General features: G+C 42.6%; 1 protein-coding gene across 1 annotated transcript in view; it reads right to left on the bottom strand.

Moving 5' to 3' along the window:
* The window catches only part of PRKG2 (protein kinase cGMP-dependent 2), a 123,802-nt gene that overhangs the window by 26,878 nt on the left and 74,737 nt on the right, over positions 1-22,187 (bottom strand). The window contains exon 14 of the mRNA XM_073542978.1: positions 964-1,127. Coding sequence (XP_073399079.1) covers positions 964-1,127 — 164 coding nt within the window. The remainder of the gene's footprint in view (positions 1-963; positions 1,128-22,187) is intronic.

Raw genomic sequence — 22,187 nt, 5'->3', positions numbered from 1 at the left:
TGTAGACCAATATATGGGCTCCTGTATTTTTTGATACCTTGTTTTAACCATGATGGCATAAATGTTAAGTTTTACGACTGTACTCTGCCTGTAATAGTCAGAAAGGTAGTGCCACTGTGTAGGGCCCCAGAAAGGCATTATGGCACTTCTCTTCTTCACCTGGTGTAGTGTATAAGTGTGGGGTAAACTGGGAAGAGTGGATGTCTGTCTGTTACATTCCACAGAGAAGAATAAAAAGAAGTCATAGCGGGTCTGCTCCAGATAAGAAATAAAAGGAATGACTTCAATTGGAGACATCACTGGTGAGACACTGGATTTATCTGTACTCTATATGCTATATACTATATACAGAGCTCCTGTGTATTAATTATGTCATTGGTGATCACAGTATTACCTGTACAATTACACTTTATACAGAGTTCCTGTGTGTAATGTCACTAGTGATCACTGTAAGCTTACACTATACAGTATATACTATCTACAGAGCTCCTGTGTATAATGTCACTAGTGACCACTATTATCTGTGCACTATACACTGTATACAGAGCTCCTGTGTATAATGTCACTAGTGATCACTGTATTACCTGTACAATTACACTATATACAAAGCTCCTGTGTATAATGTCACTGATGATCCCTATAAATATTAGATTTGAATTTGATACATGAAAATACTGGGAAAATGAAATACCAGCTTAGTATATTGTTCTGCCATTGATTTTGGTAATTTCTTCAATTTAGATTTGCCCTAAGCTCTGATTTATAGTCTTTTTAAAAGGCTGTATTTTGCTTGGAGAAATTCCTTAATTTCATTATTCAATATAAACTATCTACATATGTCACCTACTAGGGAAAACAATTATATACAGGGAAAGGATATAAACCCCATAAGAGACAATACATTTCACAACTGGTTGTATAGGTATTTAGCAATGTAAAATATAAAAATTAAAAATAATGTACCTTCCAGTGAGCAATTCATAAAGTAGTATTCCGAGGGACCAGAAATCCACACTAAAGCTGTGACCTTTATTTAAAATGACTTCTGGAGCCACATATTCTGGTGTTCCACAAAATGTCCATGTTTTTTGTCCGGGAAATATTTTCTTTGCAAATCCAAAATCAACCTAAAACATATAAATACATCACTAACTGTTTGGAACTACTTAGGTGCTCTTTTACCAGAAATCCCATAGACTTTCAGGCTGTGTTGAGGTTTCTTACTCAGAAACATCACTAACTTGACTCACGAGACCTTATAGTAGAATTGAATTATGATTCAGGATGCAAATTACTCAAAATGTTCGGTTAGCCTTTTACAGGTGCATCTATTTTGCTGAATCATAGAATATATGGCTATGTAGATCTTATAAATAAAAGGTAATGGACACCTGTTTGGACCCAGTGTTGAGAAATACTACTCTAAAGACATATGCTAATGAGGCTGGAGATGCATTGGGACAGACTGATGAACAGTAAGTATATTGGTATTTTTATTACTGTCCACCAGCACCACTTTTGTCTCTGTGATTGACAGCTCAGTTCTCTGATAGCCAAACGTCTCATGCAGCAGATGGCAGAGCTGTGAATCAAGGACAGGAGGTGAGGTGGGCAGAGGTTGGGTGTCATGCTGTAATACTGAGGGTTAATTGCAGAGTAGCAAAAACTCCACTAGATGGCAGCAGAGACGAGAATGGGCTGAATATCCAGCAATGAAGCAGACCAGCAGAATTACAGCAAAGCAACCACTAGGTGGCAGCGGAATAGTCAGAGAACCGCGTCAATACCAGAAGTAGCATAGTACAATTGGGGAATCCAAAACAAAGAGTCAGTAGAGAGAGCAAAAGGTCAGTGCCGGTCAAAAGCAGAGGTATCACAAGGGAGAGACAGATTAGGTCAGGGACAGTCATGAGCCAAAGTCAAATGCCGGGGAATCAAAACACACAGGGAAATTAGGAGCAGGGGCGGTTAGGAGGAAGGTCAACAGACATGGGTAGAGTCAGATGTACGCAGCAGGACAGATCAGGAACTCACCAGAGCCAGCTACACATGCCAAAGGCAAGCAATATAACTGGCACTGCACACAGGTTGCAGCACAGAGATATAGCAGACCGGGTACAGGAAGTAGGCAGGGAAAATTAACCCTTGACATGACGAGATCGGGAAAGGAGAGACAAGGCCAAAATCCAGCCTGGATCATGATAGTGGGGAGTGATAAAGACTGATGCACTTGGCCTGCCCCAAATGCACTGACAGCCTCCCTAGCATGTATGTTAAGCTAAGGCTATGGTAACCAGTGATATACAGGTGCAGCCTTGCGCTCCAGAGTCTTAAGTCTTAAGTCCAGAGATCACATTACTGAGTGTGTCCGTGATTTAGCGTCTTCCTATTGTTGGTTGGACATTAGCTGCTCTCTTGATGTGGCAGCTCTGGATTTTCCCATGGGCGATGCCTCGACCGACTGGGTGTGAGTGTTTGGGGTGGAGCCCAGCATATAAAAGGCTCTCAGCAGTGCATGACGGCACGTTATTGTTATTTATGTTTAGTGTATGTGGGTGGATACTCTACCACTCTGTCTGCAAGTGTGTGTGTCCATCTATGTGCTTAGATTGTACACATTGACAGGCAGGTAGCACACCTATGCAGTTTCATACCCATGGTTCTACGCCAGAGTATCTAGTCTGCTACATGCTTAGAGTGCCGGTCAGGCACAGGTTCAGCAGCATCAGGACTGGGGTAACTAGCCACTTGGCTTTGCATCTGCTTCGTTCTAGTGTGCGATTAGCACAGTTCAGTTACAGAGTTAGCTCAACCTTTGTGCTGTACTTCTCTGTGAAGTCAACAGGGTATTGTACCTAGCGTCATAATAACTCTTTCTCTTGGCTCTGCATCTGCCTAATTTGTGTGTGCCGTTAGCACGGTTTAGTTGCCAGAGCAAGCCCAAGCCATGTGCTAACTTCCCTGTGCCGTTTAACAGGGTAACAGTACTTAGCATACTTAGTGCCGTACTGTATCTCTCAGTGAAGTAACTGAGCTAGGTACTCTGTGTTCCATTCACACTGAGTGACATAAAAAACAGTGTGCTTAAGGTAATGCTCGCTGTCTTGTTCCATCATTGTTCTCACTAACAGCAGGTAACATTTCTGTGCGGTGGAACCTGCGTTGCGATTGCACTTTATTATTATTTTATTTAGTGCAATACACCAACCCTAACACCATATGGTTCTGTGGTCTTCAGACACACAACCTTTCCATGATGGAAAGACACGATATGGCTTTAATACTATCTATGGTCGATGCATTCTGCAAACCCACAGAAAAAGATAAGAGAAAAATGGAGGTAAAGCAATTACACTATCAAAGTATGGTTCACATACATGTAATACTTTGGGGCATTGATTAGACCCGTCAGCTGCCATACAAACCATCCCCTTGTCTAAGGGCCTAGATGTGTTTACTTTTGACCACATCTACATTACTGGTAGCACAAAGGCTCTCGAAAAGCGCTATGGCTCTTCACACCACAAAAGAAATCCAGTGAAATCTGCACTACCAATTTCAAATGCCCTCCTGTTATGAATGGGTCACCGAGGAGGAAAAAAGCAACACACGCTAAGTCTCAGAAAACCAGAGAGGTTGGTAACTATGCAGACTGCAGAGCCCTAATCTTAACACACAACTAGAAGCAGTCGTGGAGCGTGCCTACGGTGGTCCTGGATGCCTTGTCACAACCGGAGAGCTAAATAAGCCTAAAGTAAGAAAAGAGGAAAACTAACTCCCCTGTTATGAATGAGTCACCGTAGGAGGCAAAAGCAGAAATACAAGCTGAGTCCAGAAAACCAGAGAAGTTAGCAACTATCAGATTGCAGACCCCTGAACCTATCAACACAACTAGCAGTAGCCGTGGGGGGTTCCTACGATGCCCTAGACCCCTCGATCACAGCCGGAGAAATACATAGGCCTAAAGAAAGAAAGGGGAAATCTAAACTGCCCCAGAGCAGACCCCAAAGCAATAGGCAGCCCCCAACATATAATGACGGTGAAGCAAGATGAAAACACTAACACAGACAGAAAGATAGACTGAGCAAAGACGGGGCCACAAAACTACCTAGACAGGAAAGGACAGGAAGGCTGCTGTCTGCAATCTGCCAAAACCCTATCAAAAACATAAGCCAACCAGCTGATATGGAAAAGGCCCTGAAGCAGCTAGGCTTCAAAAACTGAATCAGCACTCAGGTATTTTCAGAAGACAGAGCTAAATGAATTCAGCACACCCCAGAAGGGAATGGCAGAAATCCAGAAAAACAAAGCAAAAACAAAGTCAAAGCACAAAAGCAAAAGGCCGAGCAGCAAACTTAGCTTTGGAGGAGCAGGAATTCAGACTGGTCTCCAAGGATCCCACAGAGAAATCACCCGCAGGGCAGAAGGGCGTCGGCTGCATTATATCCAGTCCGTAACTCCACTCAGCCAGTCACAATCATCAGCCTCAGGTGTTTGACAATCAGGCTCACTACCTTTCTTTACCAGAAGAGGGAGTTCCTCGGGCCTCAGTAATGAAGGGGAAAATGAACTCACAACAGTACCTCCCCTTTGAGGAGGGGTCACCGAACCCTCAACTATGCCACCAGGGCGATCAGGGTGAGCCCGATGAAAGGCACGCACCAATCGTTTGGCATGAATATCAGAGGCGGAGACCCAGGAATTATCCTCCTGACCATAACCCTTCCACTTAACCAAATACTGGAGTCTCCGTCTAGCCAGACGGGAATCCAGTACTTTCTCTACCTCATACTCCATGTTACCTTCAACCAATACAGGGTCTGGAGGTGCCACCCCCGGAACAACAGGTTCAACAAACCTCTTCAACAAAGATTTATGGAACACATTATGGATTTTAAATGTGACAGGAAGAGCCAAACAAAAAGAGACCGGATTAATAATCTCCACAATCTTGTAAGGTCCAATAAATCTAGGCTTAAACTTAGGAGAAGCCACCTTCATAGCAATATTTTTTGATGATAACCACACCATATCACCAACCTTAAACTGGGGACCAATGGTCCTATGTCGGTTGGAAAACCGCTGGGCCTTCTCCTGGGAGAGAGATAACTTATCCACCACTTGGTCCCAGATCTGGTGCATTCTCTCCACCACAGTGTCAACACCTGGGCAGGCAGAGGGCTCCACCTGCCCTGAAGAAAATCGAGGATGAAACCCAAAGTTACAAAAAAAAGGTGACATCAAAGTGGCAGAACTAGCTCTATTATTCAAAGCAAATTCGGCCAAGGGCAAAAATGAAACCCAATCATCCTGATCAGCAGAAATAAAACATCTCAAATATGACTCCAAGGTCTGGTTTGTTCTCTCTGTCTGCCCATTGGTCTGAGGGTGAAAAGCAGAGGAGAAGGACAACTGAATTCCCAGCCTGGAACAGAAAGTTCTCCAAAATCTAGACACAAACTGCACTCCTCTGTCAGATACAATGTTCTCAGGAATCCCGTGCAAACGAACCACCTGTTGTAAAAACAGGGGCACCAACTCAGAGGAAGACGGCAACTTAGGGAGTGGTACAAGATGAACCATCTTAGAGAACCTATCACAAATCACCCAAATAACAGTCATCCTCTGAGAGACAGGCATATCAGAGATGAAATCCATTGAAATATCCATGGCCTCTTGGGGACAGGCAAAAGCATCAACAACCACTAGAGCGAGAACACGATTTAGACCGGGAGCACGTCCCACAGGACTGCACAAAATTCCTGACATCACGAGACAAGGAGGGCCACCAAAAAAACGACTCACCAGATCTCTAGTACCAAAAATACCTGGATGACCAGCCAAAGCAGAGCAATGAACTTCAGACATCACTCTCTTCTTCCACTGGTCAGGAACATACAACTTTCCACTGGGACAACGCTCAGGTTTGTCCTCCTGGAACTCTTCCAGAGCACGTCTCAAATCAGGCGAGATGGCAGAAAGAACTACCCCTTCGCCTAAGATGGTAGCAGGCTTGGTCACCACAGGAGAATCAGCAAGGAAGCTCCTAGAGAGGGCGTCTGCCTTGATATTCTTTGTTCCAGGAAGAAAAGAAACCACAAAATCAAAACGTGTAAAAAACAAGGCCAACCTAGCCTGTCTAGGGTTCAAACGCTTAGCCGACTCTAGGTAAATCAAATTCTTGTGGTCAGTGAGGACCAAGACTTGATGCTTAGCTCCCTCCAACCAATGTCTCCACTCCTCAAATGCCCATTTCATGGCCAACAGTTCTCTATTCCCCACATCATAGTTACGTTCAGATGGAGAGAACTTTCGGGAAAAGAAAGCACAGGGATTCATTTTAGATGTTACAGGATCCTTTTGGGACAAAACAGCTCCTGCACCAATCTCAGAAGCATCCACCTCTACCTGGAATGGAAGTGAAACATCAGGTTGCCACAAAACCGGGGCAGAGGTGAATCTTCGCTTCAACTCCTGAAAAGAAGAAACAGCCTCCGGAGACCAATTTAACACATCAGCACCCTTTTTAGTCAAATCAGTCAATGGCTTGGCAATACTAGAAAATTTTGCTATAAATTTCCGATAAAAATTAGCAAAACCCAAAAACTTCTGGAGGGCCTTCAAAGAAGTGGGCTGAACCCAATCGTGAATGGCCTGTACCTTGGCCGGGTCCATTTCAATAGTTGACGGGGACAAAATAAATCCCAAAACAGAAATCCTCTGTACTCCAAAAAGGCATTTAGATCCCTTGACATACAGGGAATTCTCCCTCAAGATCCGGAACACAGTCCGAATATGTTCCACATGAGAATCCCAATCCTTGGAGAAGATCAAAATATCATCTAGATAGATAATCAAAAATTTATCGACAAAATCTCGGAAAATATTGTTCATGAAGCACTGGAAGACAGAAGGGGCATTAGTGAGCCCAAAAGGCATCACCAGGTACTCAAAATGTCCCTCCGGAGTATTAAACGCCGTCTTCCATTCATCCCCATGCTTAATGCGAATAAGATTATACGCCCCCTGAGGTCAAGCTTGGTAAACCAGCAAGCACCTTTAACTCTGGAGAATAGATCAGAAATCAGGGGTAACGGATACTGATATTCAACAGAAATTTTGTTGAGGGCACGATAATCAATACAAGGTCTTAATGATCCATCCTTTTTGGCTACAAAAAAAAACCGGCACCCAAGGGTGACGAGGATGGTCTAATATGACCCTTCTCCAATGCCTCCTTAATATAGGATCGCATAGCCTCGTGCTCGGGTACAGATAAATTGAAGAGCCGACCCTTGGGGAATTTACACCCCGGGATCAGTTCAATTGCACAGTCATAACTCCTATGAGGAGGCAGAGACGCAGACTCATTCTCACTAAATACATCATAAAAGTCCGCCAAATAATCAGGAACATCATGCGACTGAGGAGAGGTGGAAAACACCGGAACCTCACTAAAGGCACACCGACAACCCCAACTCACCACAGACACAGATTTCCAATCCAAAACTGGATTATGAATCTGTAACCAGGGAAACCCCAGAACAACAGTATCATGCAGATTATGCAACACCAGAAATCTGCAATTTTCTTGATGGTCTGGGGCGACCCGCATTACTACCTGGGTCCAAAACTGGGGTTTATTTTTAGCCAAAGGAGTAGCATCAATTCCCCTCAAAGGGATAGGCGTCTGCAGAGGTGTCATCGGAAATCCACAACGTTTAGCAAAATCCAAGTCCATTAGGCTTAGGGCTGCTCCCGAATCCACAAACGCCTTGGCGGAAAATGTGGACAGGGAGCAGATCAGAGTAACAGCCAGAAGAAACTTAGGTTGAACACCCCCAACAGAAAACGTGTGTGCAAAGCGTTTCTCTCGTTTGGGACAGACAGAAATAATATGCGAGGCATCTCCACAGAAAAAACACAACTTATTACGCCTTCTGAACTCCTGACGCTGCTCTCTGGAAAAAACTCTATCACATTGCATAGGTTCAGACATTTGTTCAACAGGTGGCAACACCTCTCGTGCAGCTTTGTGTTCGCACAAACGCCGATTAACCTGAATGGCTAATGACATAGAATCGTCAAGACCAGAGGGAACAGGAAATCCCACCATAGTATCTTTTACGGCTTCTGACAACCCCTTCCGAAAGAGAGCAGCCAAGGCATTATCATTCCAGGTAGTAAGTACTGCCCGCTTTCAGAATTTTTGACAGTACAATTCTGCAGAATCACGACCCTGGCTCAATGCCAGCAGGGTCTTTTCAGCCTGATCAAAGGCATTAGGTTCGTCATACAACAACCCCAAAGCTTGAAAGAATGCGTTCACATTAGTCAGAATAGGATCATCTGGTTTCAAAGAAAACGCCCAATCCTGGGGATCGCCACGCAGCAAAGAGATGACAATTTTAACCTGCTGCGCGGAGCTCCCTGACGAGTTAGGCTTCAAGGCAAAAAATAATTTACAATTATTTTTGAAATTCAAAAATTTAGACCGATCCCCAAAAAATACATCAGGTGTAGGAATCTTTGGTTCAGCAGCATGTGAATGAGCAAGGTAGGCGGAAATTCCCCGCACTTCCGCAGCGAGCTGCTCCACACGATCAGACAATTGCTTTATCTCCATTGAGAGAAAAAAAAATTCCCCCTACTGCCTCAGAGATATAGAGGAAAAAATATACACTTTTTTTTCTTTTTTTTTACAATTCTTTCCTGCTATTGAGTACCCTAGAATCTGCGGTATGGCAGGTGATTCTGTTATGAATGAGTCACCGTAGGAGGCAAAAGCAGAAATACAAGCTAAGTCCAGAAAACCAGAGAAGTTGGCAACTATCAGATTGCAGACCCCTGAACCTATCAACACAACTAGCAGTAGCCGTGGGGGGTTCCTACGATGCCCTAGACCCCTCGATCACAGCCGGAGAAATACATAGGCCTAAAGAAAGAAAGGGGAAATCTAAACTGCCCCAGAGCAGACCCCAAAGCAATAGGCAGCCCCCAACATATAATGACGGTGAAGCAAGATGAAAACACTAACACAGACAGAAAGATAGACTGAGCAAAGACGTTGCCACAAAACTACCTAGACAGGAAAGGACAGGAAGGCTGCTGTCTGCAATCTGCCAAAACCCTATCAAAAACATAAGCCAACCAGCTGATATGAAAAAGGCCCTGAAGCAGCTAGGCTTCAAAAACTGAATCAGCACTCAGGTATTTTCAGAAGACAGAGCTAAATGAATTCAGCACACCCCAGAAGGGAATGGCAGAAATCCAGAAAAACAAAGCAAAAACAAAGTCAAAGCACAAAAGCAAAAGGCCGAGCAGCAAACTTAGCTTTGGAGGAGCAGGAATTCAGACTGGTCTCCAAGGATCCCACAGAGAAATCACCCGCAGGGCAGAAGGGCGTCGGCAGCATTATATCCAGTCCGTAACTCCACTCAGCCAGTCACAATCATCAGCCTCAGGTGTTTGACAATCAGGCTCACTACCTTTCTTTATCAGAAGAGGGAGTTCCTCGGGCCTCAGTAATGAAGGGGAAAATGAACTCACAACACTCCCCAGAGCAGACCCCAAAGGAAAGACAGCCCCCCACATGTATTGACGGTGAAGCAAGATGAAAACACAAACAAAGGCAGAAAAATAGGCTGAGCAAACAATGGGGCCAAACTAACTTGAAAGGACAGGAAAGGAAAGATACTGTCTGCAATCTGCCAAAAAACCCTACCAAAAATAATGTCCAACGCTTCTGATAACAAAATTAACCCTGAAGTCACTAGACTTCTCCCACTATATCAGCACTCTGGAATATTCTGAGACAGAGCAAAAAGAGGCCAATCTAATAAAGGACAAAAAGGCAAATTGGCAAATACAGATAAATAAGAGTGGAAATTCAGCACAGCCCAGCCGGGCTGGCTGACCACACAAAAACTGAGTTGACCAACAAGAGCAAGTGTGAACATTAGCAAAAAACAAACTTAACTTGAGATGACAGGAGCAGAGCTGATGTCCAAGACTTGAGAAACAGACTGAATCATCAGCAACAGGATAGGGCGTTGGCTGTCTTAAATCCAGTCTGATACTCCAGAGATCCAATCACTATCCTCCTCGTCAGGTGGCAGACCATTACCAATTAAACTACCCTCACTACCTCCTGTCACTACCAGAGGGAGAACGGAAGGCGAACTCCCAGCTGGTGGAGCAGTAAATGAGCTCATAACAGTACCCCCCCTTGAGGAGGGGTCACCGAACACTCATCCACGCCACCAGGCCGATCAGGATGGGCCCGGTGAAAAGCACGAACCAATCTATCGGCATGAATATCTGAGGCAGAGACCCAAGAATTATCCTCCTGGCAATAACCCTTCCATTTGACCAAATACTGGAGTCCCCGTCTGACCAAGCGAGAATCAAATATTTTCTCTACCTCATATTCCACATTGCCTTTAACCAAAACAGGGTCAGGAGGAGCCGCCACAGGAACTACTGGCTCAACAAACCTCTTCAACAGTGATTTGTGACATACATTATGGATTTTGAACGTAACTGGAAGAGCCAACCGAAAAGAAACAGGATTAAGAATCTCCAAAATCTTATAAGGTCCAATAAATCTTGGCTTAAATTTTGGAGATGCAACTTTCATAGGAATATTCTTAGACGACAACCAAACCATATCACCCACTTTAAACCGGGGACCAATGGTCCTATGCCGGTTGAAAAAACGCTGGGCCTTTTCCTGAGAGAGTGACAACTTATCCACCACTTGGTCCCATATCTGCTGCATTCTCACAACCACAGTGTCCACACCTGGGCAGAACAAGGATTACACTTGTCCTGAAGAGAATCGAGGATGAAACCCAAAATTACAGAAAAAGGGTGACATCAAAGTGGCAGAACTAGCTCTATTGTTCAGCGCAAATTCGGCCAAGGGCAAAAATGAGACCCAATCATCTTGATCAGCAGATATAAAACATCTTAAATAAGACTCCAGGTCTGGTTTGTTCTCTTAGTCTGCCCATTGGTCTGGGGATGAAACGCGGATGAGAAGGATAACTGAATTCCCAGATTGGAACAAAAGGCTTTCCAAAATCTGGAAACTAACTGGACCCCTCTATCGGACACAATGTTCTCAGGAATCCCGTGTAACCGAACCACCTGTTGTAAAAACAAGGGTACCTACTCAGCGGAAGATGGCAACTTTGGGAGTGGTACAAGATGGACCATCTTCGAAAATCTATCACAAATCACCCAGATAATAGTCATTCTCTGAGAGACAGGAAGATCAGAAATAAAATCCATTGAGATATGGGTCCATGGCCTCCTGGGCACCGGGAGGGGCATCAGCAACCCACTAGAACGAGAACAGGGTTTAGACCGAGAACAAGTCCCACAGGACTGTACAAAATTCCTGACATCACGAGACAAGGCAGGCCACCAAAACGACCGACTCACCAAATCTCTGGTACCAAAATACCTGGATGACCAGCCAATGCGGAGCAATGGACTTCAGACATCACTCTCTTTCTCCACTGGTCAGGAACATACAATCTTCCCATAGGGCAATGCTCAGGTTTATCCTCCTGAAATTCCTCCAGGGTGCGTCTCAAAATGGGGCGAAATGGCAGAAAGAGCTACCTCCTCACCTAGGATAGTAGTAGGCTCAGTCACATTAAGAGAATCAGCAAAGAAACTCCTAGAAAGGGCGTCTGCCTTAACATTCTTAGTGCCCGGAAGAAAAGAGACCACAAAATTAAAACGCATGAAAAACAAGGCCCATCTAGCCTGTCTAGGATTCAAGCGTTTAGCCGACTCCAGATAAATCAGATTCTTGTAATCGGTGAGGACCACAAATTGATGTCTAGCTCCCTCCAACCAATGTCTCCACTCCTCAAATGCCCATTTCATGGCCAACAATTCCCGATTCCCCACGTCATAGTTGCGTTCAGATGGGGAGAACTTTCGAGAAAAGAAGGCACAGGGATTCATCTTAGAGGATCTTTTTGGGACAAAACAGCTCCTGCACCAATCCCAGAAGCGTCTACCTCCACATGAAATGGAAGTGAGACATCAGGTTGCCGTAGAACTGGAGCTGAAGTAAATCTCCGCTTAAGCTCCTGAAATGCTGAGACAGCCTTAGGAGACCAATTCAGCACATCAGCTCCTTTCTTGGTCAGATCAGTCAGTGGTTTGACAATACTAGAAAAATTACCTATAAATTTACGATAGAAATTAGCAAAACCCAAAAACTTCTGGAGAGCCTTCAAAGAAGTCGCTGAACCCAATCATAAATGGTCTGTACCTTGGCCGGGTCCATTTCAATAGTCAATGAAGACAAGATAAATCCCAAAAATGAAATCCTCTGTACACCAAAGAGGCATTTCGATCCCTTAACAAACAGGGAATTCTCCCTCAAAATCCGGAACACAGTCCGGACATGTTCCACATGGGAATCCCAATCACTAGAAAAGATCAAAATATCATCCAGATAGATGATCAAAAACTTATCTACAAAGTCTCGAAAAATATAATTCATAAAGGACTGGAAGACAGAAGGGGCATTGGAGAGCCCAAAAAGCATCACCAGGTACTCAAAATGTCCCTCCGGAGTATTAAACGCCGTCTTCCATTCATCCCCGTGCTTGATGCGAATAAGATTATACGCCCCCTGAGGTCAAGCTTAGTAAACCAGCAGGCACTCTTAACTCTGGAGAATAAATGAGACATCAGAGGTAACGGGTACTGATATTTAACCGTCATCTTGTTAAGGGAACGATAATCAATACACGGTCTTAATGAACCATCTTTCTTGGCCACAAAAAAAACCCCAGCGCCTAAAGGTGACGAGGATGGTCTAATATGACCCTTCTCCAACGACTCTTTAATATAGGATCGCATAGTATCATGTTCGGGTACAGATAAGTTGAAAAGCCGACCCTTGGGAAATTTACACCCAGGCATCAACTCAATTGCACAGTCATAACTTCTATGAGGAGGCAAATATGCAGACTTACTCTCACTAAATACATCAGAGAAATCAGCCAGATAATCAGGAATATCATGAGACTGAGAAGAGGTGGAGAAAACAGGAGCGTCCCTAAGAACACACTGACAACCCAAACTCACCACAGACACAGATTTCCAATCCAAAACTGGGTTAAGAGTTTGCAACCAGGGGAAACCCAGAAAAATAGTATCATGTAAATTATGCAGGACCAAAAATTTACAATTTTCTTTGTGGTCTGGGGCAACTCGCATTATCACCTGGGTCCAAAACTGAGGTTTATTCTCTGCCAAAGGAGTGGCATCAATACCCCTCAAAGGAATAGGCATCTGCAGAGGCGTCATGGACAAGCCACAACGTTTAGCAAAGTCCAAATCCATCAGATTCAGAGCTGCTCCTGAATCCACAAAAGCCTTTGTGGAAAATGTGGACAAGGAGCAGATCAAAGTAATTGCCAAAAGGAACTTAGGTTGTACACTGCCCACAGCAAATGTGTGTGCAAAACGTTTCTCTCGTTTAGGGCAGACAGAAATAGTATGAGAGGCATCTCCACAGAAAAAACACAGCTTATTACGCCTTCTAAACTCCTGACGTTGTGCCCTAGACAACACCCCATCATATTGCAAAGGTTCAGACATTTGTTCAGAAAGTGGCATCGCCTCCCGTGTAGTCTTACGTTCACGTAAACGCCGATCAACTTGAATGGCTACTGACATAGAGCCATCCAGACCAGAGGTAACAGGAAATCCCACCATAACATCTTTTACGGTCTCTGATAAACCTTTCCGAAAGAGAGCTGCCAGTGCACTATCATTCCATGTAGTAAGGACCGCCCACTTTCGGAATCTTTGACAGTATAACTCTGCAGGATCCTGACCCTGGCTTAATGCCAACAGGGTTCTCTCAGCTTGATCAACGGCATTAGGTTCATCATACCACAACCCCAAAGCCTGAAAAAATGCATCCACATTAGTCAGAATAGGATTTTCAGGTGTCAGAGAAAACGCCCAATCCTGGGGATCGCCGCACAGCAAGGAGATGACAATTTTAACCTGCTGCACAGAGCTCCCTGATGAGTTAGGCTTCAAGGCAAGAAATAATTTACAATTATTCTTAAAATTCAGAAATTTAGACCGATCCCCAGAAAACACATCAGGAGTAGGGGAGTAGGGATCTTGGTTTCAGCAACATGTGACTGAATAAGGTAGGTAGAAATTCCCTGCACTTCAGCAGCAAGTTGCTCCACACGATCAGACAGTTGCTTAATCTCCATTAGGAGAGAAAAAAAATCCTCCTACGGAGAAAAAGAGGAAAAAATATAAAATAAAAAAAAATTCTGACACTTTTTTTTCTTTCCCTTTTTTTTCTTTTTAAGCAATTCCTTCCTGCTTTTGAGTACCCTAGAATCTGCGGTATGGCTGGTGATTCTGTTATGAATGGGTCACCGAGGAGGAAAAAAGCAACACACGCTAAGTCTCAGAAAACCAGAGAGGTTGGTAACTATGCAGACTGCAGAGCCCTAATCTTAACACACAACTAGAAGCAGTCATGGAGCGTGCCTACGGTGGTCCTGGACACCTCGTCACAACCGGAGAGCTAAAGAAGCCTAAAGTAAGAAAAGAGGAAAACTAACTCCCCAGAGCAGACCCCAAAGGAAAGACAGCCCCCCACATGTATTGACGGTGAAGCAAGATGAAAACACAAGCAAAGGCAGAAAAATAGGCTGAGCAAACGATGGGGCCAAACTAACTTGAAAGGACAGGAAAGGAAAGATACTGTCTGCAATCTGCCAAAAAACCCTACCAAAAATAATGTCCAACGCTTCTGATAACAAAATTAACCCTGAAGTCACTAGACTTCTCCCACTATATCAGCACTCTGGAATATTCTGAGACAGAGCAAAAAGAGGCCAATCTAATAAAGGACAAAAAGGCAAATTGGCAAATACAGATAAATAAGAGTGGAAATTCAGCACAGCCCAGCCGGGCTGGCTGACCACACAAAAACTGAGTTGACCAACAAGAGCAAGTGTGAACATTAGCAAAAAACAAACTTAACTTGATATGACTGGAGCAGAGCTGAAGTACAAGACCTGAGAAAGAAACTGAATCACCCGCAACAGGATAGGGCGTTGGCTGTCTTATATCCAGTCTGATACTCCAGAGATCCAATCACTATCCTCCTCGTCAGGTGGCAGACCATTACCAATTAAACTACCCTCACTACCTCCTGTCACTACCAGAGGGAGAACGGAAGGAGAACTCCCAGCTGGTGGAGCAGAAAATGAGCTCATAACACCCTCCTCCCTTCTGAGCCCCACAGTGTGCCTACACCACATTTAGCGTCCACATGTTTGGTATTTCTGTAGCGATAACAGCACACCTAATTTACAAGTACATGTCCCCATAAGCATCAGCTGGGCACCACAACGTACTGGTCACTACAGCATACTTTTCACTACAAATGGGGTATAATTTCCAAAATGGGGGCACTTGAGGGGGGATTCTGCTCTTCTAGAACTTATCAGCTCTGTATAGGGAGTCTGCAAACTATTCTAGGAAAATCTGCGCTCCAGGAGGTAAATAGCGCTCTGTCCCTCCTGAGTCTCTCCGTATGGCTTAGCAGTACTGTACAGTACTGTACACATATGGGGTATTTCTACATTCAGCAGAAATTGTGGGACAAATTTTAATGCCATCCTTACCCATTTATCCTGCTAAAATGTAGAATTTGGGGCTGAAATTTTTTGTGATAAAAATGTAATTATTTTTTCTTCAGCGCCCAATGGTATAAAATTCTGTGACCTTCCTGTGGTGTCAGTATGATCACTGCAACCCTATATCTATTCATCAAAAGGTGTATTTTGTAAAATGGGATCACATATGAGGAATTCTGCTATTTTGGCACCTCAGGGGCTCTCTCCCAGTCGGTCATGGCACCAGCATACCATAGCATTAACATATTCACTATATTATGGCACTCCTTCTCTTCTGAACTAGGGTATTGATACACTCAGGAGAAATTTTTACAGCAAATTATGGCCCATTTTTTCTTATTACTTAGCCATTAGAAAAATTAAAAACTTGGGGCTAAAATAACATTTTAGTGGTAAAATTTTAATTATTTTTTCTTAATTGCCCAATAGTATATAGGATCACTATGATCGATATGATCACTGAGCCCTAGATGAATTCATTGGGGAGTGCAATTTGTAAAATGAAGTCATATATATAGGGTTTCTTCTGTTCTGGCACCTCATGGGCTCTGCCAATATGACATGGCACCCTCAAACCATTCCAGCAAAATCTTCCCTTCTGAGCTTTGCACTGTGCCTCAAAAGAAGTTTTTTACCACATATGCGGTATCATTGTACTCAAGAAAAATTGCAGAACACATTTTGGGGTCCATTATACCCTACTATCCTTGAGGAAATGAAAATATTTAGGGCTAAAAGAACAATTTTGTGGAAATATTTTTTTTTCCATTTTTAGATATCAACGTTGTAAAATTGTGTGAAGCACCTGGGGGTTCAAGGTGCTCAACACGTATCTAGATAAATTTGTTGTGGGTTCTAGTTTCCAAAATGGGGTCTCTTGTGGGGGATTTTCACTGTTTAGGCACACCAGGGGCTCTCCAAACACGACATGACACACGCACACAATTGCATCAAGTTCTGAGGTTCAAAACATCACTCCTTTTCTGAGCCCTTTCATGCACCCAAACAGCAGTTTTCTCCCACATATAGGGTATCTGTGCAGCAAATCTTATGGTGCAGTTTCTCCTGCTGCCTTCATGAAAATGCAAAATTTGGGGCCAAAAACATTTTTTAATTTTCACAGTTCAATGTTATAAACTTCAGAGAAGCACATGGGGGTTCAATGTGCTCACCACTCATCTACATAAGTTCCCTGAGGGGTCTAGTTTCTTGTGGGGGGCTTCTACTTTTTAGGCACATCAGGGGCTCTCCAAATATGACATCTCATCTGCTAAGTATTTCTGCAAATTTTTCTTTCAAAAAGTTAGATTTTGCTCCTTCCCTTCTGAGCCCTGCCATGCGTCCAAGCAGTAGTTTTCTCCCACATATGGGGTATCTGCATACTCAGAAGAAATTGCAAAACAAATTATATGGTGCAAATTCTCCTGTTACCCTTGTTAAAATGCAAAATTTGGGCTAGAAATACATTTTTGTGGGAAAAATTTCATTTTTTATCATTTTCATGGCTATGAACTTCTGTGAAGCACCTGGGGGTTAAAAGTGCACACCGCTTATCTAGATATGCTTCCTGATGGTCTAGTTTCCAAATTGTTGTCACTTGTGGGGGTTTTCCACAGTTTAGGCACATAAGGAGCTCTCCGAACGCAATATGACGACCGCTAATTAATCCAGCAAATTTTGCTTTGAAAAAGTCAAATGGTACTCCTTCCCTTCTGAACCCTGCCATGCACACTAACAGTGTTTTTTCCCCACATAAGGGGCATTGGCATGTTTGTGAGTAATTGCACAACACATTTTGGGGTCCAGTTACCCTTGTGAAAATAAAAAAATTGGGGTCTAAAATTACATTTTTGTGAAAAAAAAAAAATGCTCATTTTTTCCTTCCACTCTCCAAAAACTCATGTGAAGCACCTGAAAGGTGCAGTTTTTAGAACGGTGTCACTTTTGGGTCTTTTCTGTTATATAAACCCCTCAAAATCAATTCAAATGTGATGTGGTCTTTCGAAAAAATATTTTTGTAAATTTTGTTGAAAAAATGAGAAATTGCTGGTCAATTTTAACCTTTATAACTTCCTAACAACAAAATATTATGTTTCAAAAGCTGACATGTGGTTAATGTTATTTATTAACTATTTTGTGTGACATAACCCTCTGATTTAAGGACATGCAAATCAAAATTTAGAAAATTGCAAAAATTTTCACCAAATTTCCATTTTTTCACAAATAAATGACATTTATATCAAACAAATTTTAGCACTATCATGAAGTACAATAGGTCATGAAAAAACAATCTCAGAATCACCAGGATCCTTTGAAGCATTCTAGAGTCATTACCTCACAAAATGACACTGAATTGTAAAATGTGGCCTCGTCATGAAGGTGTAAAAATGCTTGGGGGTAAAAGCATTAAATAAGGTAAAAAGTGGAAAAAAAACATTTTTAAAGACATGAAAAAATAAAAAGTTCAAGTTACTTCCTTTTGCACCATTGAAAATAAAACAAAAAATTACACTTTTTTTCATACAAATTTTAGTTTTTTTTTCACTCATTAAATAAAGCATACTCTATACATCTATACATGTTTGGCACCAACATACTCATACTGACCAGGAGATCAGTTTTACCATATAATGAACATGGTAAATAAAAAATAAAAAAAACAAGAATTGTGCAATTGCACTGTTTTTGCAATTTCACCACACTTAGAATATTTTTACCATTTTCCAGTACACTATATGGTAAAATCAATGGTAGCATTCGAAATTCCAACTGGTCCTGTAAAAAACAAGCCCTTATAACACTATATTGATGGAAATATAAAAAAGTTATGACTCTTGGAAGAAGGAGAAGGAAAAAATAGGAAAATTGCCCGGGGATGAAGGGGTTAATCAGTCGAGAATTCAGTTATCTCCAATTGCTGTTATTGCAGCCGATTGGGAGCTTTAATATATAGTTGGCACCTACTGCTAATGATATGGATACATCTCCTGTGCTTGTGTCATCCCATCATTAGGTACATGTCGCCCATTCAGATGTACATGTTACCCATGAGGTACACTTTGCCCATTGTGATGTACATGTTGCCCATTGTGAAGTGCATGTTACTCACTGTGAGGTGCATGTTTCTCATTGTGAGGTGCATGTTGCCCATTGTGAGGTGCATGTTGCCCATTGTGAGGTGCATGTTGCTCATTGTGAGGTACATGTCTCCCATTGGGAGTTACATGTTTCCCTTTGTGAGGTACATGTTGCAATTTGTGAGGTATATGTTGCCCATTGTGAGGTGCATGTTGCTCATTGTGAGATACATGTCCCCATTGTGAGGTACATGTTTCCCTTTGTGAGGTACATGTTTCCCTTTGTGAGGTTACATGTTGCCCTTTGTGAGGTACATGTTGCCCATTGTGAGGTGCATGATGCCCTTTGTGAGGTACATGTTTCCCTTTGTGAGGTACATGTTGCTCATTGAAAGGTACAGTACATGTTGCTCATTGTGAGGTACATGTTGCCCTTTGTGATGTACATGTTGCTCATTGTAAAGTACATATTTCCTTTTGTGAGGTATATGTTGCTCATTGTAAAGTACATGTTTCCCTTTGTGAGGTACATGTTGCTCATTGTAAGGTACATGTTGCCCTTTGTGAGGTACATGTTGCTCATTGTGAGGTACATGTTGCTCATTGTAAGGTACATGTTGCCCTTTGTGAGGTACATGTTGCTCATTGTAAGGTACATGTTGCCCTTTGTGAGGTACATGTTTCCCTTTGTGAGGTACATGTTGCTCATTGTAAGTTGCATGTTGCTCTTTGTGAAGTACATGTTTCCCTTTGTGAGGTACATGTTGCTCATTGTAAGGTACATGTTTCCCTTTGTGAGGTGCATGTTGCCCTTTGTGAGGTACATGTTGCTCATTGTGAGGTACATGTTGCCCTTTGTGAGCTACTTTTTGCCCTTTGTGAGGTACATGTTGAAAGCACCATAAATGTGAGTAGTCCATGGGGTAAAAAGTGTTGTATGGGATAAAGTGCCTGTCCTTACAGTGTCTGGTAACAGTGCTCATCCCTATTCTGTGGTGAAACTTATAAAATTCATCCTCACCCACAATTACTTTGAATTTGAGAAGATCTATCTACAGGAGACTGGCACAGCTATGGGAAGTAAAATGGCTCCACAGTATGCAAATATTTTCATGGCCAAGCTTGAAAGCGACTTTTTGTCCTCATGTCATATCAGGCCTCTGGCCTACTACTGCTACATTGATGATATTTTAATCATCTGGACGGAGTCTGAGCCACAGCTAAAGACATTCCACAAACAGTTTAATCAATTTCATTCCACCATCAACTTAACACTAAACTACTCCAGCACTAAGATTAACTTTTTAGACACCATTATTAAGCTAAAGAACAATGAAATAGAGACATCCCTGTATCAGAAACCAATCGACCATCCAACATGCCTTAAATGGGACAGTTTCCATCCAAAACACATAAGAAACTCTATTGTCTACAGCCAAGCCATCAGATACAATCGTATATGTTCCAACCCCATGGATAGAGATGAACACCTTGGTCACCTCAAAAAGACCTTTTGGAATCAGGGCTACCATCCAAGAACAATTGAAAACCAAATTACAAGAGCCACCAGAATGTCAAGGAATCACCTGCTACATTACAAAGCTAAAGAAGAAAATAACCGGGTGCCTCTAGTAGTCACTTACAATCCAAATCTGGAGGTGCTAAGGGGAGCTGCATGGAAATTACAACCTTTACTACAAAAAGATGCACAAGTACAATCCATATTTCCAGACCCCCCACTGCTGTGTTTTAGGCAGCCCACTAATCTAAGAAGCATCATTGTCAGAAGCTCCCTGTCCTCCCCAACAGCTGCAGGAACTTTTCCTTGCTGCCAGAAAAAAATGTAAAACCTGTCCATTTATAATGACCACAGGCAAGATAAAGATCCCCAACTCACATCAGGACTACAAGGTCCCAGGTACTTTCAGCTGCATCACATCTAATTTGGTGTACTTAATTATTTGTACTAAATGTCCAACCGGGGGTCTATATGTAGGGGAGAGAGAGCAAAAACTGAGAACAAGGATGAATTCTCATCGCCACACAATAAGAGAAAAAAGAATGGATCTACCTGTGGCAAAACATTTTTGTATCCCCGGTCATAGCATGATGGATGTTAAATTACTTGAATTAAAAGGTAACTTCAAGTCTCAGAGAGACAGAAGAGTCTCTGAGTACAAATTTATGACAACTTTTGATACTCTCATTGCAGGATTGAATATGTCTCATGGATTTATGTGTTTTTACATCAATTAAGGAATTTGGTCTTCAGACCTTCTGGGGTCATCATACAACACAGAACTAGACCCCAATCAGAGGGCAGAAAAACCTTCACACTGCTTATCTATGGACTGTTCCGATATTTATGCTTATCCCTCTCCCATAATGACAATTCTGCTTCACATCACTTGTCTCATCTATCGCATTTTTTCTCTGCTGTTTTGTGTATAAATATGTGATTCTTCAGATTTTGTATTAGTCTAGCCTGATGAAGAGACCTGAGTAGTCTTGAAAGCTTGCCATGTGTTACCATCTTTTCAGTTAGCCATTAAAAGGTATCAACCACTGAGGACTCTCAATTCTAAATATTATTCAACCCTATTCAAGTGAAGGTCACACATAAGAATCAGTTATGTGATACAGCCCCTCCAAGACACTGGCAGCATGTATAGTCATGGCCAAAAGTTTTGAGAATGACACAAATATTATATTTTCACATGATCTGCTGCCCTCTGGTTTTTATGTGTGTTTGTCAGATGTTTTTATCACATACGGAAATATAATTGCAATCATATTATGAGTAACAAAAGGTTATATTGACAGTTAGAATGAGTTAATGCAGCAAGTCAATATTTGCAGTGTTGACCCTTCTTCTTCAGGACCTCTGCAATTCTCCCTGGCATGCTCTCAATCAACTTCTGGATCAAATCCTGACTGATAGCAGTCCATTCTTGCAAAATCAATGCTTTTATTTTGTCTGAATTTGAAGGCTTTTGTTTGTCCACCCGTCTCTTGATGATTGACCACAAGTTCTCAATGGGATTAAGATCTGGGGAGTTTCCAGGCCATGGTCCCAAAATCTCTCTGTTTTGTTCCCTGAGCCATTTAGTTATCACCTTTGCTTTAAGGCAAGGTGCTCCATCATGCTGAAAAAGGCATTGTTGATCGCCAAACTGCTCTTGGACGGTTGGGAGAAGTTGCTCTCGGAGGACATTCTGGTACCATTCTTTATTCATGGCTGTGTTTTTAGGCAAGACTGAGAGAGAGCCCATTCCCTTGGCTGAGAAGCAACCCCACACATGAATAACCATTCAGGATGCTTGACAGTTGGCATGAGACAAGACTGGTGGTAGCGCTCACCTCGTCTTCTCTGAATAAGCCGTTTTCCAGATGTCCC

Source organism: Dendrobates tinctorius, unplaced genomic scaffold (assembly GCF_039654945.1).
Source record: "Dendrobates tinctorius isolate UK_male_01 unplaced genomic scaffold, ASM3965494v1 ptg000011l, whole genome shotgun sequence".
Classification (NCBI taxonomy): Eukaryota; Metazoa; Chordata; class Amphibia; order Anura; family Dendrobatidae; genus Dendrobates; species Dendrobates tinctorius.
Note: the sequence above shows the minus strand (reverse complement) of the source record. Positions and strands in the feature narration are given on the sequence as shown.